At 41.3% G+C, this 25,095-nt stretch overlaps 1 protein-coding gene across 2 annotated transcripts in view; it reads left to right on the top strand.

The window, feature by feature from the left end:
- The window catches only part of LOC115529623 (up-regulator of cell proliferation-like), a 60,033-nt gene that overhangs the window by 16,387 nt on the left and 18,551 nt on the right, over positions 1-25,095 (top strand). Inside the window, exons 4-8 of one of the 2 annotated variants that reach the window (XM_030338464.1) lie at positions 3,215-3,475; positions 6,418-6,678; positions 7,673-7,933; positions 8,290-8,453; positions 14,796-14,856. In XM_030338464.1, coding sequence (XP_030194324.1) covers positions 3,215-3,475; positions 6,418-6,678; positions 7,673-7,933; positions 8,290-8,453; positions 14,796-14,822 — 974 coding nt within the window. In that variant the 3' untranslated portion in view covers positions 14,823-14,856. Of the gene's footprint in view, positions 1-3,214; positions 3,476-6,417; positions 6,679-7,672; positions 7,934-8,289; positions 11,390-14,795; positions 14,857-25,095 lie in introns of those variants that run through there. The other variant, XM_030338463.1, reaches the window with a different exon arrangement.

Raw genomic sequence — 25,095 nt, 5'->3', positions numbered from 1 at the left:
CCTCCCCTAGAATTTCACGGCAAATGTCTTTAGTGGCGGGCAGTATCAATTCTTCACCAATGGTGAATGGCTTCTTAGCCTTAGCGATACGATTAGCCACCAAGTATGATGCTCTCGGTGACCTCGCATTTGTTGATGTGGTGGCCCTCAGTAATAGCTTCTGTCCTTCTTGTTCACGCTTTTTTCTTTCAAAATACTCTGAAGGCTTGTCTTTTAATGCAGGGTGCTTGGTCTCTAAGTGGCGACGCAGTTTTGAAGGCTTCATTGCTTCATTAGAGAGCCGCTCGCTGCATATTATGCAGAGCGGGCTTGGTGCACGGGAATCACCTGTCGGAATAAATCCATATTTTAAGTAGGACTCCTGGTATTGTCTGTTAAATGCAGCTTTCTTTTTCTTGGAAGTCGTAGGCTCTTATCCCGTCTCCTCACTGGGCCTTTTCCCCTTCCCAAAGAAATTTTCCAACGACGTTTGTTTTTTACTCATTTTGCTAGCTGGGTTGAATTTGAGTGGCAACGGATCGCACGCACCGACACCATGACCGAGACAAGTGACAAGAGTGCTTCATACATGGATGTAACAAAGGGAATCCGGTCATTTTTCTAAATAAAACATTGTTCACTGTTTAGTGGTGGGTAGTAACGAGTGAGTAAACAAACGAGTAAAAAAAGTACTTTTCGGGTAACGAGTACTTTTCACGTTTTTTTTTCACTTTTGTCATATGCACAACAGAGCTGAAATTAATTTACGTTTTTAGTGTAAATTTGTTTGAAATTAAATACAATTTTTTGTTGTATGTATTGTTCTATGTATGTTTAGTGAACAATACACAAAATGAAGCAAGAGTTTTAAGTGCATCTCTTTCTCTCACTCACTCACTATAACACATGATGTCTTTTTCACTGATGGAAGTAATTGTAGTTTTACTTGAGTATAGATTTTCAGTACTCTACCCACCACTGCAAAAACAGAACGGAAATAATGTTGTTGTTTTCTTTGTTTTTATTAAAATAAATAAATAATCTTTCTCTGCGGACCGGTACCAAATGACCCACGGACCGGTACCTGTCCGCGGCCCGGGGGTTAGGGACCGCTGTTCTAAAGCACCAAATAAAATCTAAATGTGTCTTCACAACCATTAATTGATCTTTCATTTACAAACGATGCCTTCTGCAAGTGGAGGTGGTTATTACTTCAAGTTACCTTCATGTTAATTTCGAAAAGACCTTACAGCATAAATCATATGTGATTTATGCTTTTCACCTCCATGGCCACTAGAGGTTGTCATCCATGATGCGATACATATTAAAATGTAAATGTTACCTCTGTCTTCAAAGATACCGATATCAGTATCGGAAATTCCTCAGATACTGCCTAAAATCCAGTATCGGGTATCGGGGAGTAAGCAAGTTTATGCACCGATCAAATGCATAACATGCCTAGCTCATTTATTACACAGGCAAAGAACATCACAAACACATGTGGTGTGATGCGTTCGAAAATGGCTGGAGTTAGAAAGTTGGAATGGGAAATCTCCTACCTAGGTGCGTTCGTCCTTCCAAGCCACAGACTATCCACATCTCACAGTACGTTTACATGCACAGCTTAATCCGATTAAAGCCATAGTTTGATTGCTCCTCAATCCAACAACTGCAATTGTCCGAGTATACACGGCGCTGAGAAAGTCGTTTCATTGGCCGAAGCATTTCATGACCAGGTACGATGGTGGTGCTGTACCCATTTCAACTAGTGGTATTAGAGCCAGCTGCGCAAGTCATGCCCCGGTACGATAGGTGGCGCTGTACCCATTTCAACTAATAGAGCCACCGGCTGACCTCTTTACGTCACTAGCAACAACAAACCCAGGCGGCATTCGAGAAAGATGTTTCCAGTAGACAGCTGTCAGTTCACTTTGGTTCCATGTCATTTCTCAGACGCTCCATTGTTCCGACCTCTAGGTTGTATGCGGACTCCTCCGGTGGTGGCGGAGCAGCTTCTCCGGGAGTCCACATACTGCAGCAACCCCTTTCTCCTCCATGTAGTGTTTCAATCTGGACTTCAGAGAGTCAAAGTTCCTTTTCGCTAATTCTTTCTACACCATAGCCGAGATGACCCCTACTACGAGTCTTTACTTGTTGCTGAGTCGGAGAACCCGACGCAGTCTCTAAGATTTATAATATCAGAGAATATCCCCGTCAGTTCGGCCGCGGCGCAATGAATGAAGATAGTAAACACGTCAGAAGAAAAAACTTTTTGACTTAAATTTTACTACCTTACAAGTTACTACTTTACAACCTTGATGATTACCAACATTTAGAAAAACATGTACTTTTAATTCAGCCTTGGGTGAAATCGAAGTGTAACACCTTTCCAGCTGTCGGCTCCCAGATCGTAGTCGAGGAGCACAGGAGAGACGTTCCCTCCAGGGGAACGTCCCTCCAGGGGGTAAGACCCTTCACTTTGACCGCCACAGGGTCTGCTTATTGGTCGGAATGAGGCGGCCACTGATTCTTGACAGGCAGGGTCCTTAATTCGTAGTTCCACTAACTTTACAGTACACGTTTGCACAGACACAACCGGACTCGTTCATTCACTAAACTGACACACGCTACCGCTCGCTCTTCCTGCTCGTCCACTCACTTGCTGTGGTTACTCACACACATACAAGCACACACTCCTACGCTAGTCTAGTAACAGAGGCGTAGTGTGTACTGAATGCATGTTGATTATGATACACTGCTTATAGGGGGTAACTACATTGGCACGACACCGGCTTCCTCCATCTTCTTTTCAACCTTTTTAAATAAATCGCTGCTTCTCTGCCCCAGGCAAAGATCTCGAGCATGCGCAGGGCGCAAAATCAAATCGAATTGAACGTAGACATGCACGCTTAATGCAACTATCAATCGAATAATCTAGGGGTCTTAATCCGACTAGGAGTAACCTTATTCGATTCGATTTTAGTCTGACTAAGGTGAATACATGTATTTTAGTAATCCAATCATAATTGGACTTGGCCAATCCTTTGATTTTCTTGAGTGTCATGTAAACGCACTGACAGATTCCTTCAAAGTAGACTCGGGGACCTTTGGCCTGGGACGCAATACACTTTTAGTATCATTAGGATTGCTGACGAAAACATACAAATCAGCTTCTGTATCGTCGTCATTGATACATGCTACATGAATATGCTTGTCTGTTTTTCATCTTTTACAGAGGCCATTCCTCCAGAAAATGTCCAAGTTTCCCATGTCAGCAGTAGTACAGTGTCTCTTATATGGGACACAGCTGCTGGTGAGGTGGGGGGCTATGTTGTGACCTGTTTCTGTGATTCAGAGACGCACCAAGAGAAGACAACAGATTCAGACAGTGTGACATTCTCCGATCTGAAGCCAGGGCTCAAGTATGACTTCCAAATTAAAACCCAGCTGAAAAGCGGAGGAGTCAGCCAGCCTGCCTTGATATCTGCCCACACAGGTGAGTTATTCATATAAGCTACTAAAACCTTTTCATACAAGTTACCTACTTCTCTTTTTGCTTTTTGTTATCGGACTCGCCCCTCTACTTTAAGCTACAATTAAATTCCTATTTACTGGCAATGTAAGATAGCTACACCCACTAGTACTATTACCGGGGGCCTTAATAAACAACATTCATAATAGTACGTAAGTTGGAGGTGGAAAGTCAGAAGGGGAAACGCGTCATCTCCGACCTACGTGGGTTCGAGCTGCCGAGTCGGAAAAAGGATGGACGCTTAACTACAAGATTATAAATTAATTATTACAATTATGCATATAAAGAATGTAGTTCTGAAAGTAAATTTTGTCGACAGGAAGTGAACCGACTATACAGTGCTGTGAGCGAAAAAGTACCCTTCAATAAGAACAAGTGCTAATAGTTATTAAAATGCTAGATGCTTTATCGTTATATTCTCGGTATCGGCCCATAGTCAAGTTCAGGAATATTACTACTATTACTAGGGGCCTTAATAAACAAAATTCATGGTACATAAAACGAGGTAAACGACATAAAATTACTTTTGGATCAATAGATGTTCATCATGCTGGCACTAAGATCATTACTCTTGGCTGGGCTTGAACCGAACAGCAAGTGGAATCTCATTATCATCTTGACTACTCTTGCAAAATCAATTCACAGACTATCCAAATCATAGATTTCTGCATAGTAGACATAAGGCACCTTGTGCCTGGGATGCAATACACTTTTAGTATCATTAGGATTACTGACGGTAAAAATACAAATCAGGAACTGTATCGGTCTCCAATGGTAAACATGCTTCATAGCATGAGATCAATCCCCATCCTAAAGCTAAAGGTCCCATGACATGCTATTTTATGTATTCTTTAATATAGGTATTAGTGGGCAACTAACACAGTATTCAAAGACGTTCCCGAAATTCAGCCGTGCTGCAGAGTTACAGCCACTCCGAGCCAGTCGCACATTGAGCTTCCCCCAAATGCGCTGTTTTGGTGTCTGTAGCTATAATGCAAATGAGGAGGAGCGATGCGGGTCAAGGAGGAGGGTGGGGGTGTGGCCCTGAGCAGCTTTCGGTACCATGCGCTCTGTTTACAGTGGATGTATCGCAATGGCGAGGCGCACACAGCCTTTAGCCGTGTTCTGTAAATATTCTAGAACACACGGGAGTCCTGGAGCTCTATATCTAAATATTATCATATAGCCTACATAGATATCTACAGTATATCATATAATATATATTATCACGGCCAAAAGCTGTGTGAGCCGATATTATGAATCTCAAACGACCGTGTTGGGTTCTCCGACGTTCCTGGTTCTTCCACGTCCACATCAATGTGAAGTAGACTGAACCGCGACAAGGAGGAGAAAGGGATTGTTGCCGGGCAGCGCTTAGGCACCTCCACCACCGGCGGTGGTCCCTCAGCGGGGCTCAAGGGGGAGACATTCACCGCCAACAATTCCTTTCTCCTCCGTGTCGTGGGTTCATGTTCTTGAGGGAGTCAAAGCCAAAGTTCCTTCCCCCCAATTCATTCTCAACCTTGGCTGAGATAACCCCCACTACGAGTCTCGTTGTAGAAATACCAGAGACGAGGGTCCGACGTGTTATGCACCATAACACCAAAAGCAGAACAGTTATCCAATCTGTGACCGGGAAGGTTTCATTTTACCGGTCAAATTGAAAAAAAAATCTGTCGGATATTGTCCGTGTTTATTGCACTTAAAAAAAATTATAGGCAGGCTATATAAAGAAGAAGAAGTGTGTGATCATATTTTGATTCGCCATGGTTGTTAAATACCGGTACTCCGCAAAGCTTGCCGCCGGCTTTCGCTAGCTTGCCGCCGTTTAGTTCATAAACCTACGGTAGTCTATAGTGATCAATTTGAGCGAGTGCACGAAATGTAACAACTTATTTATTTTATCACACAGGCTACGCTACAATCAAAACCCTCATTGTTTTACATGAATTGGCTAAACCAATGACTACTGTAGCATATTTAAACACAATTCAAATGAACACATTCAAAAGTATTCCTGCTCAATTTAAAAGGTTGAATCTCCTCGTGACTGAATGTTTGTATACAGCGCGCATGCTGTATGCGCGCAGCGGCGCAGGGTTGGTGCGCTCCACTTTTCCTGTGGAGAACCAGCGCCTTCAATATTCCGCATAAAACGAAACCGGATCGTTTTTGCCCGTTTCGGCTCTGTGTGGACGGGGCCTTATTTCCAATCGGTCATTCTGACCGGAGACATTTAGAATTTTCGGTCCCCCTCATTTTTTTCCGGTCAAAGACCGGTAATTACCGGACAACGGGAACTCTGCCAGAAGGTGTGGTAGAAAATAACCGAGTTCTATCACTTCAACTAACTGAGAGAGCAAGAGGAATCGGGGAGTCCGGATCAAGTATTGACAGAGACTTATTTGTTACCCGCAAACAAGCAACAACAAAGCCGAGTGAGGTTTGCAAAGACACTAACGATCATAAGATCTCAGGCTTTTTATCCTCACAAACAGAGCTGTTCTCCATATGGTATGCCTGCCCATAGCCGGTCAGTCATACATTACTCTAGCTATGTGGTCAACATCCTCAGACAATCTAATCTAAACATTAGGTTGACGCTAATCTGAACATTAGGTTGATTAATCTAAACATTAGGTTGAGCTAATCTAAACATCTGGTGGACGCCAATCTAATCTAAACATTAGGTTGACGTCAGTACACCTTGACCCCAGACTCTCTGGCACCGTGCCGAGTCCCATACTATGCCTATGAATTCGGAGATGATTTAGCTGCTTTCCACTATTAATGTATGATATATAGGCCTGATAATAACTCATAGTTAATATAAAAGTAATGGTTAATTTCTCCCATAAAGGTAGCATGCTACATGAATATGCTTGTTTGTTTTTCATCTTTTATAGAGGCCATTCCTCCAGGAAATGTCAAAGTTTCCCATGTCAGCACTAGTACGGTGTCTCTTATATGGGACACAGCTGCTGGTGAGGTGGGGGGCTATGTTGTGACCTGTTTCTGTGATTCAAAGAAACACCGAGAGAAGACAACAGATTTAGACAGTGTGAGATTCTCCGATCTGAAGCCAGGGCTTAAGTATGACTTCCAAATTAAAACACAGCTGAAAAGCGGAGGACTCAGCCAGCCAGCCTTGATATCTGCCCACACAGGTGAGTTATTCATATAAGCTACTAAAACCTTTTCATACAAGTTACCTACTTCTCTTTTTGCTTATTGTTATCTGAAACGCCCCTCTACTTTAAGCAACTACTAAATTCCGATTTACTAGAAATGTAAGATAGCTACACCCACTAGTACTATTACCGGGGGCCTTAATAAACAACATTCATAATAGTACGTAAGTTGGAGGTGGAAAGTCGGAAAGGGAAACGCATCATCTCCGACCTACGTGGGTTCGAGCTGCCGAGTCGGAAAAAGGATGGACGCTTAACTACAAGATTATAAATGAATTATTACAATTATACATATAAAGAATGTAGTTCTGAAAGTAAATTTTGGCGACAGAAGGGGAACCGACTATACAGTGCTGTCAGGGAAAAAGAACCCTTCAATAAGAACAAGTGCTAATAGTAATTACAATGCTAGATGCAGTATCGGTATATACTCGGTATCGGCCGATACTCAAGTTCAGGAATCGGAATCGTAAAGAAAAAAGGGTATCAAACATCTCTGATTCTATTCCTATCTACTGGTAATTTAAGATAGCTACAAACACTACCACTATTACTAGGGGCCTTAATAAAAAACATTCATGGTACATAAACGGAGGTAAACCACATCAAATTACTTTTGGACCAATAGAGGTTCATCATGCTGCCACTAAGATCATTACTCTTGGCTGGGCTTGAACCGAACAGCAAGTGGAATCTCATTATCATCTTGTCAACTCTTGCAAAATCAATTCACAGACTATCCAAATCATAGATTCCTGCAAAGTAGGCATCAGGCACCTTGTGCCTGGGACGCAATACACTTTTAGAATCATTAGGATTACTGACGGAAAAAATACAAATCAGGAACTGTTTCCAATAGTAAACATGCTTCATAGCATGAGATCAATCCCCATCCTAAAGTTAAACACTGATTATAACCAGAAGGTAGCATGCTAAATGAATATGCTTGTCTGTTTTTCATCTTTTACAGAAGCCGTTCCTCAAGGAAATGTAAAAGTTTCCCATGTCAGCAGTAGTGCGGTGTCTCTTACATGGGAAACAGCTGCTGGTGAGGTGGAGGGTTATGTTGTGACTTGTTTCTGTAATTCAAAGAAACACCAAGAGAAGACTACAGTTTCAGACAGTGTGACATTCTCCGATCTGAAGCCAGGGCTTCAGTATGACTTCCAAGTTAAAACCCAGCTGAAAAGCGGAGGACTCAGCCAGCCAGCCTTGACATCTGCCCACACAGGTGAGTTATTCCTATAAGCTACTAAAACCTTTTCATACAAGTTACCCACTTCTCTTTTTGCTTATTGTTATCAGACTCTACCCTCTACTTTAAGCTTCTATTATATTCCTATTTACTGGCAATATGAGATAGCTACACACGCTAGTACTATTACTGGGGGCCTTAATAAACAACATTCATAATAGTAAGTAATCACAAATAAACCACATAAAATTACCTGCAATGACGAAAAGGATATGGATGACATGAGGCCTTCAACAATTCCACCAAAAAAACATGTGCAAATGTTATTATTATTATTAGAATTATTATTAGAAATGAACTGACAATAACGGTTAGAACTATTATATCCACAGAAACTGAACTGGATGTTTTTCTAAAAAAGCTTGGCCTAAAAGAGAACTACAAGGAGAAGCTCTCACTAAGCAGTGTCCTACAGATTGACAAGAAGGCCGTCACAGAGGAAGCGGCTAAATGTCTTTCTGATCTCCCTTGGTGCTTTCTCAAGAAGCTAATGATGGTAAATTCAACTGCTAGAAATGTGAAATGTTCTGCGGGCAGTGAGTCAGAGCAGGATCTTGCTCGTGGCAATGTTGGTTTGGATTTTTACACCATGTTGGACCCTAAAAAGTCAGGTGAAGAACTGAACCCATTAGACATAATCACTGCTCTCTTTCTGTGCTCAAATGGCCTCCTTCAGCAGGAAATGGCAGTCAAAATGTCCATGTGTCAGTTTGGGTTGCCTCTACTGCTTCCTGATTGTGGCACACAGAAGCACACGCTCATGCTTTGGGCTTTGAGAGGCATTGTTAAAAAGTACAGACCTCAGGCACTCTCAAACACCAAAAGCTTTATTGAAAAATCAATTGTTGTCGCTGAACTTCCAATGGTGTCCTTTGTGAGACTGGGTGAATGTTCTTTATCAAAGTCAGAGATTCTGAATACACTATTGAGCAATCCCCAACAGTACCACAACACTTTTGTTCACCATAACATGGAATGTGGGAATGTTCCAAGGGAAATCGCAGATGGACTGGTGGAAACTAGTTGGTATCTTCCCTGTGGTAACAAAAACATTGATATCTTCAATGAACCAGTAGCTGTAGCTAATCTCAGAGGAGACATTGCTCTCTGTGACTTGCAATTTTTGTTTTTATGCAAAACGTCTGCTGCAGTTTTTGTGTTTCTTGACAATTTTGACCACCAATATGAACTGCTCAAAAAAACAGACGAAACAGAGATTTTCTTGATAGTCAATGTGGATAGCAAGAATTTCAACTACGAAAGGTGCATAAAGGTACTGGAAGAATTAAGTTTGCCACAGACCAACATCGTTTGTAAGAGGAAGGAAGTCAACAATGCCGACTTTGCAAAAACCCTACAAAATATTTTAAGAAATGTTATTAAAAACACAGATAAAAGAAAGAGCATAGAGCAAATGGCTGACGATGCTATTAAGCTTGGAATAATGGTTGATGAGCACGCCTCAGACTGTCAGAACGCTGAGAAAAATGCAGAAGCTATCACCTCAAAAATAACAGACACTGCACAGTACAAAGAGAAAGAACTTCCTCGGCAGGGCTCAATATGGAAAGAATTGACCCAATTAGAGAAGGGGGAATGTCGGCTTCGAAAACCTGGGGATAAAGACATAGAAAAATACAAATGTGACCTACACCAAAAGAAAGCACAACTCCGGGAACAGCAGAGGGATTTGAACATTTCAAATGATGTGATCAGCTTCATGAAAGCAATCTCATGTCCAGCTGTTGAACAGGCTTATTTTTTAAAATGGATGCAAATTAAAATTGACAACTTGTCCCTGGAACATTTATCAAACCTCAAAGTAGAGTATAAACACAAAAATAAGGATTCAAACAAAGAAGAACTTAAAGTCATTGATCAACAACTTTCAAAAAGCTCTTTAGGTATTGAAAACTACTTTCGAGAAATCGGTCAAATATATGAATCTTCAGTCACCCTTCCTGAATCAGATTCATTTCGTAAACAATTCATGCATTTGCCCAAGTTGTGTGCCCAATTACTCATTGATGGATTTCCACTGGAGCTTGTGGATGGAGAAGCATCAGGCATTCCTTTGGCATGGGTGAAGGACGTCTTTTCTGAGCTGAGAAAAATGGTAGTTCCAGAGAGTAAGATAAGAGTTGTCACAGTTCTTGGGATTCAGAGCACAGGAAAGTCCACTCTTCTCAACACTATGTTTGGAGTGCAGTTTGCGGTCAGCAGTGGCCGATGCACTAGAGGGGCTTTCATGTTGCTCATCAGAGTGAACAAAGAGTACTCAAAAGAAATGAACTGTGATTTTTTGATTATCCTTGACACCGAAGGACTGAAATCGCTAGAGCTAGTACAATTAGAAGATAGCTATGAGCACGACAATGAGCTTGCAACTATTGTTGTGGGGTTAAGTGACATCACAATAATAAACATTGCAATGGAGAACATGACAAACATGAAAGACATCCTACAGATTGTAGTACATGCCTTTCTCAGGATGAAAGAAGTCGGCAGAAAACCAAAATTTCTGTTTGTTCATCAGAACGTATCGGATGTGTCAGCCCATGACAATAACTTAAGGGACAGAACCGTGCTGTTACAACAGTTGAACGAGATGACACAGGCAGCTGCCAAAGTTGAGAAAAAAGAGGAAATCATAAGCTTCAAGGAAGTAATAGAATATGATCCAGACACTCGCAAGGGGTACATTCCTGGACTATGGCATGGAAACCCACCAATGGCACCAGTAAATTCAGGTTACAGTGAAGCAGTTTATGAACTGAAAAAAAACATTATCCAAATGTTGAAAGATTGCAAGTCATCTGCTTACAACATTGATCAATTTATGAATTGGACAGAAAGCCTATGGAATGCCATAGAACATGAACATTTCATATTCAGCTTTAGAAATAGCCTGGTGGCTGATGCTTACATGAAAATATGCACAGAATTCAACAAATGGGAATGGGAATTCAAAAGGCACATGTACTTATTGGAAACAAGTGCAAAAACACAGATTTCAAATTTTGGAACAGCTGCTTGCAATTCTGAGGCATCCAACATCGGAAAACTTGTCACGGAATTGAAAACTGAAGCCTGCTCAGAGCTAATAAAATGGGAAGAAAAACTTATTCAGAATCTAGAACTATATTTCAAAACAGAAGCTCATGTCCACCTAGTCGAGAGATACAGAGAAGACTTTATGCAAAAATCCTAAGAAAAGAATCGGAAAGGTCGTTTGAATCTGAAGTAAATATAGCGGGTGAAAACAAAAAGGGAATGGTAAAAGTTGAGGAAGTCAAGAAAAACACCACAAAACGTTTGGAGGGAGAAGTGCTTAGACTGCTAGTGGAAGGCCGTAAAGGTAAAATCAAGCAATCGGATGAAGAGCTGAGAATCGATTTTGACCAGATGTGGGAGAATGCTACAGAACATCTCCGTGACAAAGTATTGTACAAATCTGATGGTATCTATGGTAGGGTTCATTTGCAACTGAGAGCTAATGTAGCCTCAATGGGTAGTCATGCCAATGAGATAATTGACGTACCACTTAAAGATCATGGAAAAGGGGATTTCATAGCGAAAGTTGACAAGACATATACGATTTGGAAGTGGAAAAATAATGCAGCGTTACAAGCAAAGGCTGTCGAAATTATAGAAAGTTGCAAAAGACTTGTATCTGTTCGAATGCAGGCGAAAACAGATTACCATGACAACTTCATTCAGGAGATTTTGCAGCACATTGATGCGAAACTTATAACAGACAAGGATCTGAGAACAGACACGCAATATGTAGTGAGTTTAAAATTACACATTTGTGGTTATGCAGCCAGAAACTTCAAAGAAATGCACCTGGCTTTCATAACAGCAAATGACCCCTTCAAGTGCGTCAATCTACACAAACTTCGTTTTTTTGATGATTTTAAAGACCTGTATCACGAAAGGGAGCAGGATGAAAAGAAAGCTGAGGAATTTGCCAATCGTTGCCTCCAGCCTGCAGTGGAGTATTACATTAGAGTTTCCTCGGTTCATGATGTTGTTGATGAAATGGTGTCAGGCAATGATTCAGTGGATTTCAGCACGCGCATGTTTTTCCAATATACTATCTTAAAAGACTTGCTTTCAAAAGACAAGTTTTGCCACTACCAAGAGTACACCAGTTCAGTACACCGTTTCCCTGAGCCTTTGGTGACTTGGGGCACTCCCTTACCAAATGCCCTGGCTGACCACACCCCCAGCGGACCCTGGGACCCGGGCTTGGGCTGCGTGCTGTCTGCAGTGACGCAGCCCTGAGCAGTTCAGTCACTTTAGCCACCCATGCCGGCTTCTCCTCCTCTAAGGGGTCCCCCACCAAAGCCCTGACAGCATCTGAGCTAACCTTTTGTGAGACACAATATCTCCCACTCTACCGCCATTTCAAAGGCCGCCTGCAAAGTCTGTGGATGCTGCAGCTGTACCTGGACACGTAGTTTAGCGGGGAATAAGGCTCTATAGATGGTGGTGGTCCCGTGCCACCTCACTCTGCACACCTTGGTCCATGTGGGCATACGCCTGCTGAGTCAGGCACTCCACGTCGTTGGCCAATGATCGCAATGGCTCCCCGGATTCCTGCACCGATTGCTTAGTTCATTAGACAGAAGCCCAGGCTGTACACACTGTCCAAACCACCTCTGAAGAGACACCATTAAAGCCCCATAATTTGTCATCCCTCTGGGCTAAGCAGCAGATGGCAGAAAAGAGCATCGTCCTTGAGGCACAAAGCCAGCTGCAGCGCTTTAGCCTCCATTGACCAGCCCTGTGCATGTGCTAATTGTTCAAATTGTGGAGCAATACATTTCATTCTGCTTCCGATACGCTTTTGTGAGAACCAATCACCAAGCTGGCTTTCCCTCTGGCGTGCTATTGACTGGTTTAACACAATGACGACAGGGAAGCGACGGCAAGCAGCCAATTGTGTACAGAGTCATTTGAACTACGCATGTTGATCACGCCTCTCGTGCTAAAGAAAACTACAGCAGCCTCCCCAGACCAATGTGCAATCTATGATTAAGCTTGGTCTGGCAATAGTCAGGCTACCAACAAATTGTAATAAATTCTGAATGTTAGGAATAGTAGCAGTAACTCCAAATGGAAGGTATACTCGTCGGTAACTCCACGGTAACTAGCGGTTTCTCACTCCATGAGACCCAAACATAAAACATAATCAAAGTAACCTAGCAACGGGGCCAGTTCCCCCCCGCCCTTGCTGCTCCACCAACCACAAGTGCGCACGAGGATGAACATTACATGCGGACCGATTGATGGCCAACCCCTTGAATCCAGAACCCCCTTGTGAACAAGGCAATATATTTTTTTTATATTCAATACAGCATGATAACGACATGATTAGTACAACTCGTATCAGCTACCTAACTAGCCAGCCTTCAAAACTCACCACAACCCTGTATGTCTTCTCTATCATACTGGCCCTGACAGAACCCACAGGCTGGCCCTTCCAAACACTACAATCCAGCACATGGCCTTACTTGTAGTTATGTTCACCCCTTTGGAGACTCTCGTCCTCATCTCTAAAATACTGCATCATATCAGAAAGGGACAACCTGGTTGCTCTGAGTACAGTTGACTTTTGCTGGTGCGGTAAACATTTCCATGGTAACCGTGAGATCCACCAATCAAAGACGTTGTGTACACTATAGGATTGTTGGTACTGCAGTGATTTCAATAACATTGTGAATAAAACATACTTTATTTAAACCGTCCTTTAACTTGTGCCTTCTACAAGAGCATACCATTATTTCACAATATCTTGGCTCGTGGTAAGTATACCTTGGATGGTTACGACATAATGCCCTTTTTTTATAATGTCTTGTAATATCTTATTGAATCACTGGTGGATCAATTGCCTGAAATAATAGAAAGGTGAACACAATGTTTTCCGGTATAACGCCCACATATCATATGTGGGCATTTCTGTCCCCGCTTTAATCTCGAGGGAGGTGCCGCTGCGGTTGCCTTTGATGACAGTGACACCCATTTATAGTAAATCGAAACTTAAGACACTTTTATCTGTACCACTATCCTACATGGACATGTATGTTGCCAATGGCAGATGACACTATATGTTGTGAAGGAGCAGTCTGCCAAACGTGGCGAATATAGTGAGCTTGGCAGGTATGGTAAAATGGCATTTGTAGTCCCTAAAACCAGGTTTACCAGGAGTAGAGCATACTGTACACTTGAAATGCTTCCGACACCAATGATTATATCCAAATAGGGTTACAATTTGAAAGTTGGTCATTATGATGAAAGGTGCATGCGTACCAAGTTTCATTTATATTACACTTTCCTTGTGGTATTTAAAAAAGTATGAAAGATAAAGATTAAAAAAAGGAGGTTTGGGCAGTCTATAGCTGACAGTTTGGAACTGGCCGACTGCCTGTTTAGTATGTGACGTCGTGTGCTTGGGTCATCGCCAGCCAATCACAGCGTGACTCTTGGCAGCGTGGGCGGATCTTTTCATAATGAGCGGGCGGGATCCATATTCACGCAGCAATGGCTTGTATAAATAACCTGGCCTCAAACCTCATTCAGTTCTCAGAAACTCTTACACGGATCGTGTGGATTGACACAGTGTGGTTCAGTAGAAGTCGACGGACAATTTGATGTCCAACAGCGTCTGACCCATTATGTGAGTTTGGTCGAAAGTTTAAATTTTTGGGAAATTCCTCACCTTCTTTGGTGAATATTAATTTGACCACCAGAAAACTAGGCAAATAGGCAATAATTATTTTGGACTGATTCTTCGTTTGAGTATATCTGTGATTTTGTATTTTGATTACTTTAGTTTCCTTTTCGGTCGGAAAAGGGCTGAAGAATCAACCGGAATGGACAGCATGAACGAGGAGGTATGGTAACCAACCAATCAATTTTCGATTGTCTACCTTGTACATCACCTTTTATATACAGTGTGTGTGTGTGTATATATATATATATATATATATATATATATATATATATATATATATATACTTTAACATTGAAATTATATATTCTCGAAACAAACGATTTCAGGTAATCTACTAGTAGATATATATATATACACATGTATACACAAACAGTTTGTGAACCGGTCAGTGTGCTGAGAATATATAATTTCAATGTTAAATGGTTTGCATTTCATCAAGTCCTTTGTCGCCTAGAATTATATTCCACCATACAAACATCCAGGTCAGACGGACATCACTCCAGGACGCGTCCCATTTTCGACCAACTCCAATTTGGCCGTGTTTAAATTATTATACATCGATTATGTATAAATTATATATATTGTACCTAGGCCTGTATTGTCAAGTTAAAATTGTTAACTGATTAATTGCAACATAGCTGTCTGATAGACCTCATAGACCTCCATATTCCACCAACTCCATTCTTGCCTTATGTAGAATAATTATTACTGTTACGGCCCGAGGGAACTGTGAAAATATCCCACACATATCTTTGGTTGCACTGACACAGTTGGCCTGACCTTAGACAACTACCATCGCCACGTCATGGCCAAGCGGAGGGCGCCCCAGCCCTCCGTCTGTATCGATAGGAGTCCTGAATATTATTGAGACAAAAAAGGGATCAGCCGTTTGCATAATTTGCATAATCTGCTGAACCCGAGGTTGCCTACGTCAAACAAACAAATCAGGGCCGGATACCACAATACCATTGGCACGCCCAGATAAGTACAAAGAACATCACCAGATATGGCAAACAACTCTCAGTCCAAGCAGTTTGTGAACCGGTCAGTGTGCTGAGAATATATAATTTCAATGTTAAATGGTTTGCATTTCATCAAGTCCTTTGTCGCCTAGAATTATATTCCACCATACAAACATCCAGGTCAGACGGACATCACTCCAGGACGCGTCCCATTTTCGACCAACTCCAATTTGGCCGTGTTTAAATTATTATACATCGATTATGTATAAATTATATATATTGTACCTAGGCCTGTATTGTCAAGTTAAAATTGTTAACTGATTAATTGCAACATAGCTGTCTGATAGACCTCATAGACCTCCATATTCCACCAACTCCATTCTTGCCTTATGTAGAATAATTATTACTGTTACGGCCCGAGGGAACTGTGAAAATATCCCACACATATCTTTGGTTGCACTGACACAGTTGGCCTGACCTTAGACAACTACCATCGCCACGTCATGGCCAAGCGGAGGGCGCCCCAGCCCTCCGTCTGTATCGATAGGAGTCCTGAATATTATTGAGACAAAAAAGGGATCAGCCGTTTGCATAATTTGCATAATCTGCTGAACCCGAGGTTGCCTACGTCAAACAAACAAATCAGGGCCGGATACCACAATACCATTGGCACGCCCAGATAAGTACAAAGAACATCACCAGATATGGCAAACAACTCTCAGTCCAAGCAGTTTGTGAACCGGTCAGTGTGCTGAGAATATATAATTTCAATGTTAAATGGTTTGCATTTCATCAAGTCCTTTGTCGCCTAGAATTATATTCCACCATACAAACATCCAGGTCAGACGGACATCACTCCAGGACGCGTCCCATTTTCGACCAACTCCAATTTGGCCGTGTTTAAATTATTATACATCGATTATGTATAAATTATATATATTGTACCTAGGCCTGTATTGTCAAGTTAAAATTGTTAACTGATTAATTGCAACATAGCTGTCTGATAGACCTCATAGACCTCCATATTCCACCAACTCCATTCTTGCCTTATGTAGAATAATTATTACTGTTACGGCCCGAGGGAACTGTGAAAATATCCCACACATATCTTTGGTTGCACTGACACAGCTGGCCTGACCTTAGACAACTACCATCGCCACGTCATGGCCAAGCGGAGGGCGCCCCAGCCCTCCGTCTGTATCGATAGGAGTCCTGAATATTATTGAGACAAAAAAGGGATCAGCCGTTTGCATAATTTGCATAATCTGCTGAACCCGAGGTTGCCTACGTCAAACAAACAAATCAGGGCCGGATACCACAATACCATTGGCACGCCCAGATAAGTACAAAGAACATCACCAGATATGGCAAACAACTCTCAGTCCAAGCTGTGGAAAAACACACCTCCCCCTGAGACGAGGAGCCACCTGTATGAATACACCAACACACCCTAGATCGGCGGACAATTGGAGCGGCTCATTAGACGAGTGGCTCTAATTTCCCTGTAGACATAGTTATACCTGCTGTACCCGCTTGCCAGACGGTGCTTTCTATCTTACTTGAATAAACGGTAAACTCAACTGAAGCCTCATCCATGAAAAGAACATGGCAGAGGGTTGTAAAGTTCAAATGTTTATTTGCTGCGATTGGAATGAGCAGAGGCTGGTTGACGGGGAAGGCCAGCCGGGTCGGCGTAGAAACCGGGAAGGCGGTGTGGAGGACGGTAGTGAGAAGGTCTGGATTGGAACAGAGGGTTAGAACCCAACAATTTTGGATATTAGGACAACGAGGCATGGACGCCAGGAACGCTACTAACATAGCTAGACTGTTTGGGCGATGAATGGTTGAGAAGCTAGAGTAGATAAGCAGGTGGTGTTCATTATAAAGATCTACATGTGTGTCTCGTTGAGTAGAAGAAAGAAGAAGCTGGAGTCCGCTAGCTCCGTCCACAACAGGAAAACACACTGACAGGCAAAACACACAGTGATCCTAGCTCCCGGCAGGATCAAGGCAGACACCGTAACAATAACTTTGTTATGTGGATACTTATATACTTGGTAATATATAACTTATATTAGGCTATTCAATTCAGCGCTCACAATCTCATATCAAAACTAGAAAATGCAGAGAGTGCTGTAATGCAAAGTGAGGTTGAAAATAGGTTTTAATAAAGCCGAATAGTTCCAAAGTCAAAAAGGAGTAAACAAGGTTAACATACACACCATTTAAAAAAAGTAAAAAGGTTTCAAACAAATAAAGTTTAAGAGTTAAAGTAATAGCTAAAGAGATAAAGTTTGAATAGATTTGAGATGAAATATTGAATAAGTGTGTGTGTGTGTGTGTGTGTGTGTGTGTGTGTGTGTGTGTGTGTGTGTGTGTGTGTGTGTGTGTGTGTGTGTGTGTGTGTGTGTGTGTGTGTGTACAGTAACTTCTGAGGTGACCCAGAAGCACGGCAGCAGTATGAGCAGATCCTAGTCCTGGTCAGGCAGAGGGGTAGGAACGCATACCTTACACAATAAAAGCCTGCTCCACCCTCCAGCCTTTTTATTTTTTTAAGAACACACTATTTATGTGGGTACTTGTTTTTACCATTGGCAATAACGTAAAAAATAAATAAAATAAAGTCATGCTGGAAGAAGCGGGGGAACGGCATAATTGGCTTGGTTCCAATTTTAAAAGTCTTTATCTAACGATTTTCTGAAAAGTCATTGGAGAAAATGAATGGGAAAATTACTTCCGGGACCAGAGCCGTTCTAAAAGGGGGCGGTCGCTGTTACGCCCTATTACCTTTCCATTATCATCCACCGTGTCCTGGTAACTACACTCGTTGGGAACCATTAGAACCGGCATTGATGGACGCGCGGGCGGTGATTGCAGTCAAGAAGGAAGGAACATACCATGTCGATGACAACAACATATACACTTTATTATACACACACGCACACGCACCCATGCACATACACACTATTATTACTATTGGGTTGGAAGCCGTCGCAAAAAGTTGTAATTGCCTTGTACCTTTTGCCTTTCTTTCCGCTTTCCAGATTTTTTTTGAGCAAATCTATATTTTTATGGTCACAACTAAGTTGAACGTTAATTGGTTTGGTTCCAGTCTTAAAACTCTAAGGATTTTCTAAAAAGTCAATGGAGAAAAATAGCGGGAAATTTACGTTATTAGAACAAAGAAGACACTATTGGCAAGGCCGGATTAACTATTAGGGCAACTGGGCACTTGCCCAGGGGCACATGACATCTAAGGGGCCCTGCACATTGTCAACTAATATGATAGATCAGGTTATAAAAATAAATAAAAAAACAAACATTTTCAGCCCGTTCGATCAAAATATTATGTTAAATCACGTCAAAAACAGTGTTTGTAGTAGCTGCCTGCACAAATGCTGCCTGCCGTCAGCCCTACGCGCACACTGCGAGCGAGCACGAGCACCAGGGTCACATGACTCGACACGCGGGAGAGTGTTCTATGGGGAGAAGCAATATAGCAATATGGAGAAGCAGTTAAAATGTGAAAAGTGAAAATATAGCTGCTAGCAGCAATGTGGGGGTCAAGCAGAATAGGACTCTATAAACACATTTTGCTGGACAGACATAATCGGTTAGGTGGCTACGTGATGACCGTCTCAGTGATTTCACCTACAATGAAAGCTATTGGCAAATGGTTATCACAATGAAAATACATTAAAGTTGCTTTCTCAGGGCTGGAATAGATTAGAATAGATAGCTAGGAAACGCCCCCATAGAAGTTGATAATGCCCAATTATTAATAATTATATCAACAGGATAGGGTCATAAAACTATGAGCCAAGATTGGTTTACATGAAGGCCTCGCAGGGATATGAGCTCACTTCCTGTTTGACATCCCCCTGAGGTCAAAGGTCACCAGATTGTTTGGGTGTCCCCAGAATGATGTCATGAGTCTATGTACCAAGTTTGGCTATAAGATAAAGAGTTGCTGAGAACAGGCTTACTTCCTGTTTGGCGGCTTTGCCGTCAAGTTTGATTGGTTGTCACGGCCAAATGGTTTTGAATTCGAAAAAGCTGATTGGACACAATTTGTGGTCTGTGGATATGTACTATTGATTTTGACCACTTCAACATGGCGGCCTAATTTTAATGTTGCCATGAGAAATAATTTATTAGCTCTATGAAGAGGTCTGACAGTATCACCAGCAGTGTTAATTTCGTGAACGGAAATATGACGAAAAATGTTCGTCAACAACCTTTTTTCCATGACTAAGACGAGACGTTGACAATCTAAAAATAAATCTTTGATAATAAAAACTATGAATAAATTAAATTTTTGTTTTCGTTGACAAGACGAGACAGGACTAAAATGTTAGTGGTGTGCTATTTGGACTGCAATGTTCTTCTTGGAAAGAGGGGTCGAATCCAAAGGAATAGCTTTAACGAGACTTTATTTGTATAAAGTATTTTCGGTATGGTAGACTGATGCTCTGAAGTAAAGAGAGATTGAAGATGTGTTCTAAGCACGTGCGAGAGTGTTCTCCTAGCTGATCCTAGCCACAAACCCACGTATGTCTAATCGCTGCCGAGAGAGCTCTAATGTTTTCGTGGCCAGGTGGTCTTCTTTATGGACTCAGAGAGGACCGGAAGACTTGGAGAGGAACCGGTGTGACGTAATCCTCGGTTTTCCTCGCCTGGTCTGTGATGCTGCCCTCTGTGACTAAAGTATCTATTGCAGCCTTCAGTAATGTCCGGCTTTCCCTTGTGGCTATGTGTAGTATTTACGGCTTATATATTTGGTCCTACCCCCTATTGGTTAAGTGAGGGAAATACAGCTTGTGTTCCTAAAATACGTAACAGTCCCTCCTTGGTCATCTTAGATGACCATACAATAATATTTTAGATCATAAACACCATTTACCACACCGAAAACATAGTCAAAGTAGGATCAATCATCAACACCATCAACCGTCGCGGAAAGACCTCTTGAAGAGAGGGAAAAACCACTACGCGTCCCCATAATACTGAGACGGCATTCACCTTGTGGGTCTTGTTGGAAATACAGGTCATTATTTAACAATGCAACAATGAACATAAATCTTGTTATCATACAATCACATGGCCAAACAGCACACAAACAAAACTATCCAAGAAATCCTGAGCTAATACTTTTGATTATGTGCAACAAGGTCATAAAATATTCAACAGGTGCAAAAGTAACGTAAAAATTGGTGGTCATAATACAATTTTAAAATTTCAAAAGGATTGATAAGCTAACATGCTAACATGTTCATGTGGGTGGTTTGGGCATGGATTTGGGGAGTTCAAGTGATCTTCGTGTATTGGTGTGCCGGTTCCTGTGGGTGGTTTTGGGCGATGTTATTATTGTAGTCATTGTTTTTTTTGTTTTTTGTCGCCGTCGGGTCTGTAATTCATGAACCCAAGACTCGTCCCTCCTTGTCAAGGGCTCATCTCAGAGAGGTTACTCCTACACTATGGGAGCCTCCACACAGGTTCTCCGTCGTCGTCGTGTCAGCAACAGGTGGCCTGTAAAACAATCGTCTCAAGGAAGATCAACAGTACCATTATCAATGCAGCGATTCAGAAATAACGAGTTGTACTCGCAACCAAACAATACTATATTATAACAAACACAACTCGTCTTGGTGGTTCAATAATTAATTATTCAAGTAAATCCAGGATATTGATTGTCTTAGACACAGGTGCTACAAATGGTGGCATTTTATTCTATATATTGTAACTGGATAGGTTCGGGTTCCTCAGGTGGTATCTCATTCAAGTTCAACTGATTATATCTGATTCCTACGTAAGCATGAATGTCGCCTGGCACTTGTGTAGCGCCCACTGCTGTGGGGAGCAGCAGATGCAGTAGCCCTCGTGCACAGGGAATACAACGGCAGCCGGTGACAATTAACACGGTCTCTGCATTTATTCCCGCAACGGGCACTTACTGGATCATGCTTTTCCACCTCCCAAACATATTCTCCATCCAACCTGTGAAAGGGTCATTAATGCCGGAGTTCTCTGCCAATTCTAACCTGAGGGATTGTAATTATGCCAGCAACCCATCCAGAGCTGCGTTATTGGGGATAAAGTACAACACGTTGTGCCTATCATCGCATTTATCCCTCCTTGCTCTGTCAATAACATTTCCATATCTATATATATATATATTCCTTTTAACTTTATGTGTTAAACTGAACAAAGTGTTGCTGATTATGATACATGTAATTTATCTAAACAATATATATGCATAATTTTTATATGGTGGACAAGCAAAACAGAACCAATTCAACTCCTGCCGTTATTTGATCTCCTCATGTGACTGCTCCTTGCTCGGCGGAGGTAGTTTATCGGCTCCGGGTGTGTCTGCATCTGGTTCTGGAACTTTTGTTTCTATTGTAGAAATACAAACTCATGTACAGCAGTTAGTTGTTCAAAAACATTTCCTATAATTCTATTTTTAATTGTTCTAATGGAAGTCCATTATGGGACCCTAGAAATGTAAGTGTAAGCATGAATCTAACCGTAAGCATTACGTGCAAAGTTAGCTGTGTCAGAGTGATACACTGTACTCACCTTGCTTCTGGAAACATAGGACCTGAAAATTGTATGCGTTTCAAACATGTTTGTATTATAATTGATCTATTTAGTGCTTGTGCGGATTTTAAATTTTTGTTTTGAGTGTCCCATTCCTTATTCTGAGCTGATTTCAACCTTCAACCTTGATTTAATATTCACACTATATCCCTCCTTGCGCATTGCTTCAGCCATGCGCATTAGAATTAACCAATCCTAACAACGGTGTAGTGCAACCAAGTTGAAGTTCCTTTCCTTAATCATCTGTACCTAAACCAATCCATTATGAAGATATATGAAGACCAGTACATACAAAACCAAAGGTCGATAGTTGTGGGTCTATGCAGCCGTCTTGAGACCACGCTGTAGTTAAATGCAGTAAACCGTAAATGTTTCATGAGTCAGATGCGCCGTAACTTAGTAAAAATAAATATCAGACTATGAGACGCTGACGTTGTATCAAAGCGTTATAGCAGTAGCAGTGGCATTTGAAAGGTTAACCTACTACTTCTGAATCTAAATTGTGCCTATATTGTCCCTGGCGAGCAGATGTATTGCTAACCCATTTCTTATCTTATAAACCCAAAATGATGAAAAAAAAAGGGAAATTACAATGTTAAAATTTGTATGTTCAATATCACTTCTTTGTAACCGTATCTGGTTCCAACAGCTACCTTTATTATACTACGTGATTGTCCTACACTATATGCACATCTGGGCATTAAATATAGGGTGATATTCTAAAACAAAACAAAACCTGAACCTAAAATAAAAATTCAGAAGTTATTGGATAAAGCAAAGTTATTGAAAGTTAATTATAATGAACCATTTTCTAATTATCTTAGTTTTATATGTGGTATGCTTTCAATATCCCCTCGTGTATGTAACAGTCGAGTAACCTCCATTATTTTGGTGGCTCTGGCACACACAAGAGGACATTTACACATGGTATATGAATCCACCATTTGTTTTCATTCTATATTTTTACTTATTTTTATATTCATTTTATTTTTATCTCTATATACACATTCGTAAGAAAAGCACGAACGAAGATGCATCATAACATGCATCAACAGACCTAAAAATAAGCATATTATTCAACAATTTGAGACCTCAGATGGGATTTTTTCCTGTGGAGCCCTTCATTTTCTAAAGGGTCCGCAGAGAGGTCTGCTGAGTGGCCAGGAGTTCCCACACATTCAGAAGTGTTGCTGAGGACAGCTGCCTCACAACAAACCAAAAGCCTTTGTTAACCATATGGTCATCTAAGTCATCATTCCTTAAGATGTCATCACTTGCGTCTCTGCGCTTCTCTGGGGATCAAGGATAACGGGCCCAAACCAACACAGGACAACAAAGGAACAGAGTGAGAACTGATTTCCACTAACCTCAAAGGATTTTGAACGAACCTGCAGAATAACAGGGTGACAAGACCACATGGGAAAATACAAACATACAAAACTTAAATTTGAACATTATTAAAAATATCTTAATATTAAAAATCTGCATTTCAATATTAGGCATCATACTTCTGTTATTTCTGTTGTTACCGTAACGTTTTTTATAGTTTGTAATGAAATATATATTTTAATCGTTCTTATTTTGGTATTTTTGGACCTCGTCAGGTTTGTTGAACTATGCATTTCTACCGCTTGTCCTCAGGATCCTCTATTGGGGGGGACTCTTCTGCTCTCCTATGAGGCAGGTTATCCCAAAACTCTTCTAATAAGAATTCCCAGGCCTGGTTAATCCCCGGACTTCTGTGGACGAGCGGTATGCATGCTATGGACAACTTTAAAGGCTAACCGTTCATGATGCGGAGTTTAGATAATTATTCCTATCTTAAGATCACCGTGTAACTGTCGTAGAGGGATCTGGTTTGATGCAGGCCCCTGGGTTGGTGTCCTTTTGTAGGACTTCTTTCGGTTCTGGAATCCGGCATTCCTAATTGTTGAATACAAGATATTGCATGCATATTGGTGGTATGATATTATATCTATTGCAATCGCTCCAATGGAAGCAATAGTTGACCCTTGAACACCTCACGCAGTGTTATTCAGTCTATTCGTCTGTAGTAGCTGATTATTGTAGAATTTAACCCATGTACCTTTAATATTCGCAAAAAACGTATTGTAATTGTGTCTACCGCAGTTGAGCTAACTCCCTCCTTGGGCACCGTTTAAAACCATGTGTACCATTTATTAATTAGACATATTATTCTAGCAGTTGAACCCCGTGTCTATTTGAACCAGCCTGGTTCTCTACCTGTCTTGCTACACAAAACGCATGTTGAATAGACAGAAGCGCTCAGCAACCTGAAAAAAAAATAAATAATAATAATTACTGTCCGTGTTTGGCATTCGTTCTTATACTGCCATTTCCTGGAGAGAGAAAGAATTAAGATCAATGCAGAGAAGTAAAAAGATGAGTGTTTGGCAACTATAATGCTTGTGTTGCCACCTCCTAAAGAGAAAAGAGAATTAATATTTTATGCACAGAAGTAAAATGATGATCGTGGGCAACTGATCGTTGTGTTGCCACTCCCTGATTAGAAAAGAGAATATTTGTAGTAATGTTAACTATTAAAATGATGGATGACGGGCATCCATTACTGCTCGGGTTGCAAAAGCCTGACGAGAAAAGAAAACAAATTTAGTACAAATACAAGACATTTATAGATCGTTTAACCTATTAATGTTGGTGAATTAAAAAACATTGATTACAACCTACACAAATATTTGCGTGCTTTGCCGATATCAACTAGGGACTGGCTTCTTGTATTTCAGCACCCAGACCCTCAAATATACAAACACATATACCAAATTCACATCTGGTTCCAACATATTACCAGGTGT

Source organism: Gadus morhua, chromosome 17, assembly GCF_902167405.1.
Source record: "Gadus morhua chromosome 17, gadMor3.0, whole genome shotgun sequence".
Lineage (NCBI taxonomy): Eukaryota > Metazoa > Chordata > Actinopteri > Gadiformes > Gadidae > Gadus > Gadus morhua.
This window is presented reverse-complemented; position numbering and strand designations above follow the sequence as displayed.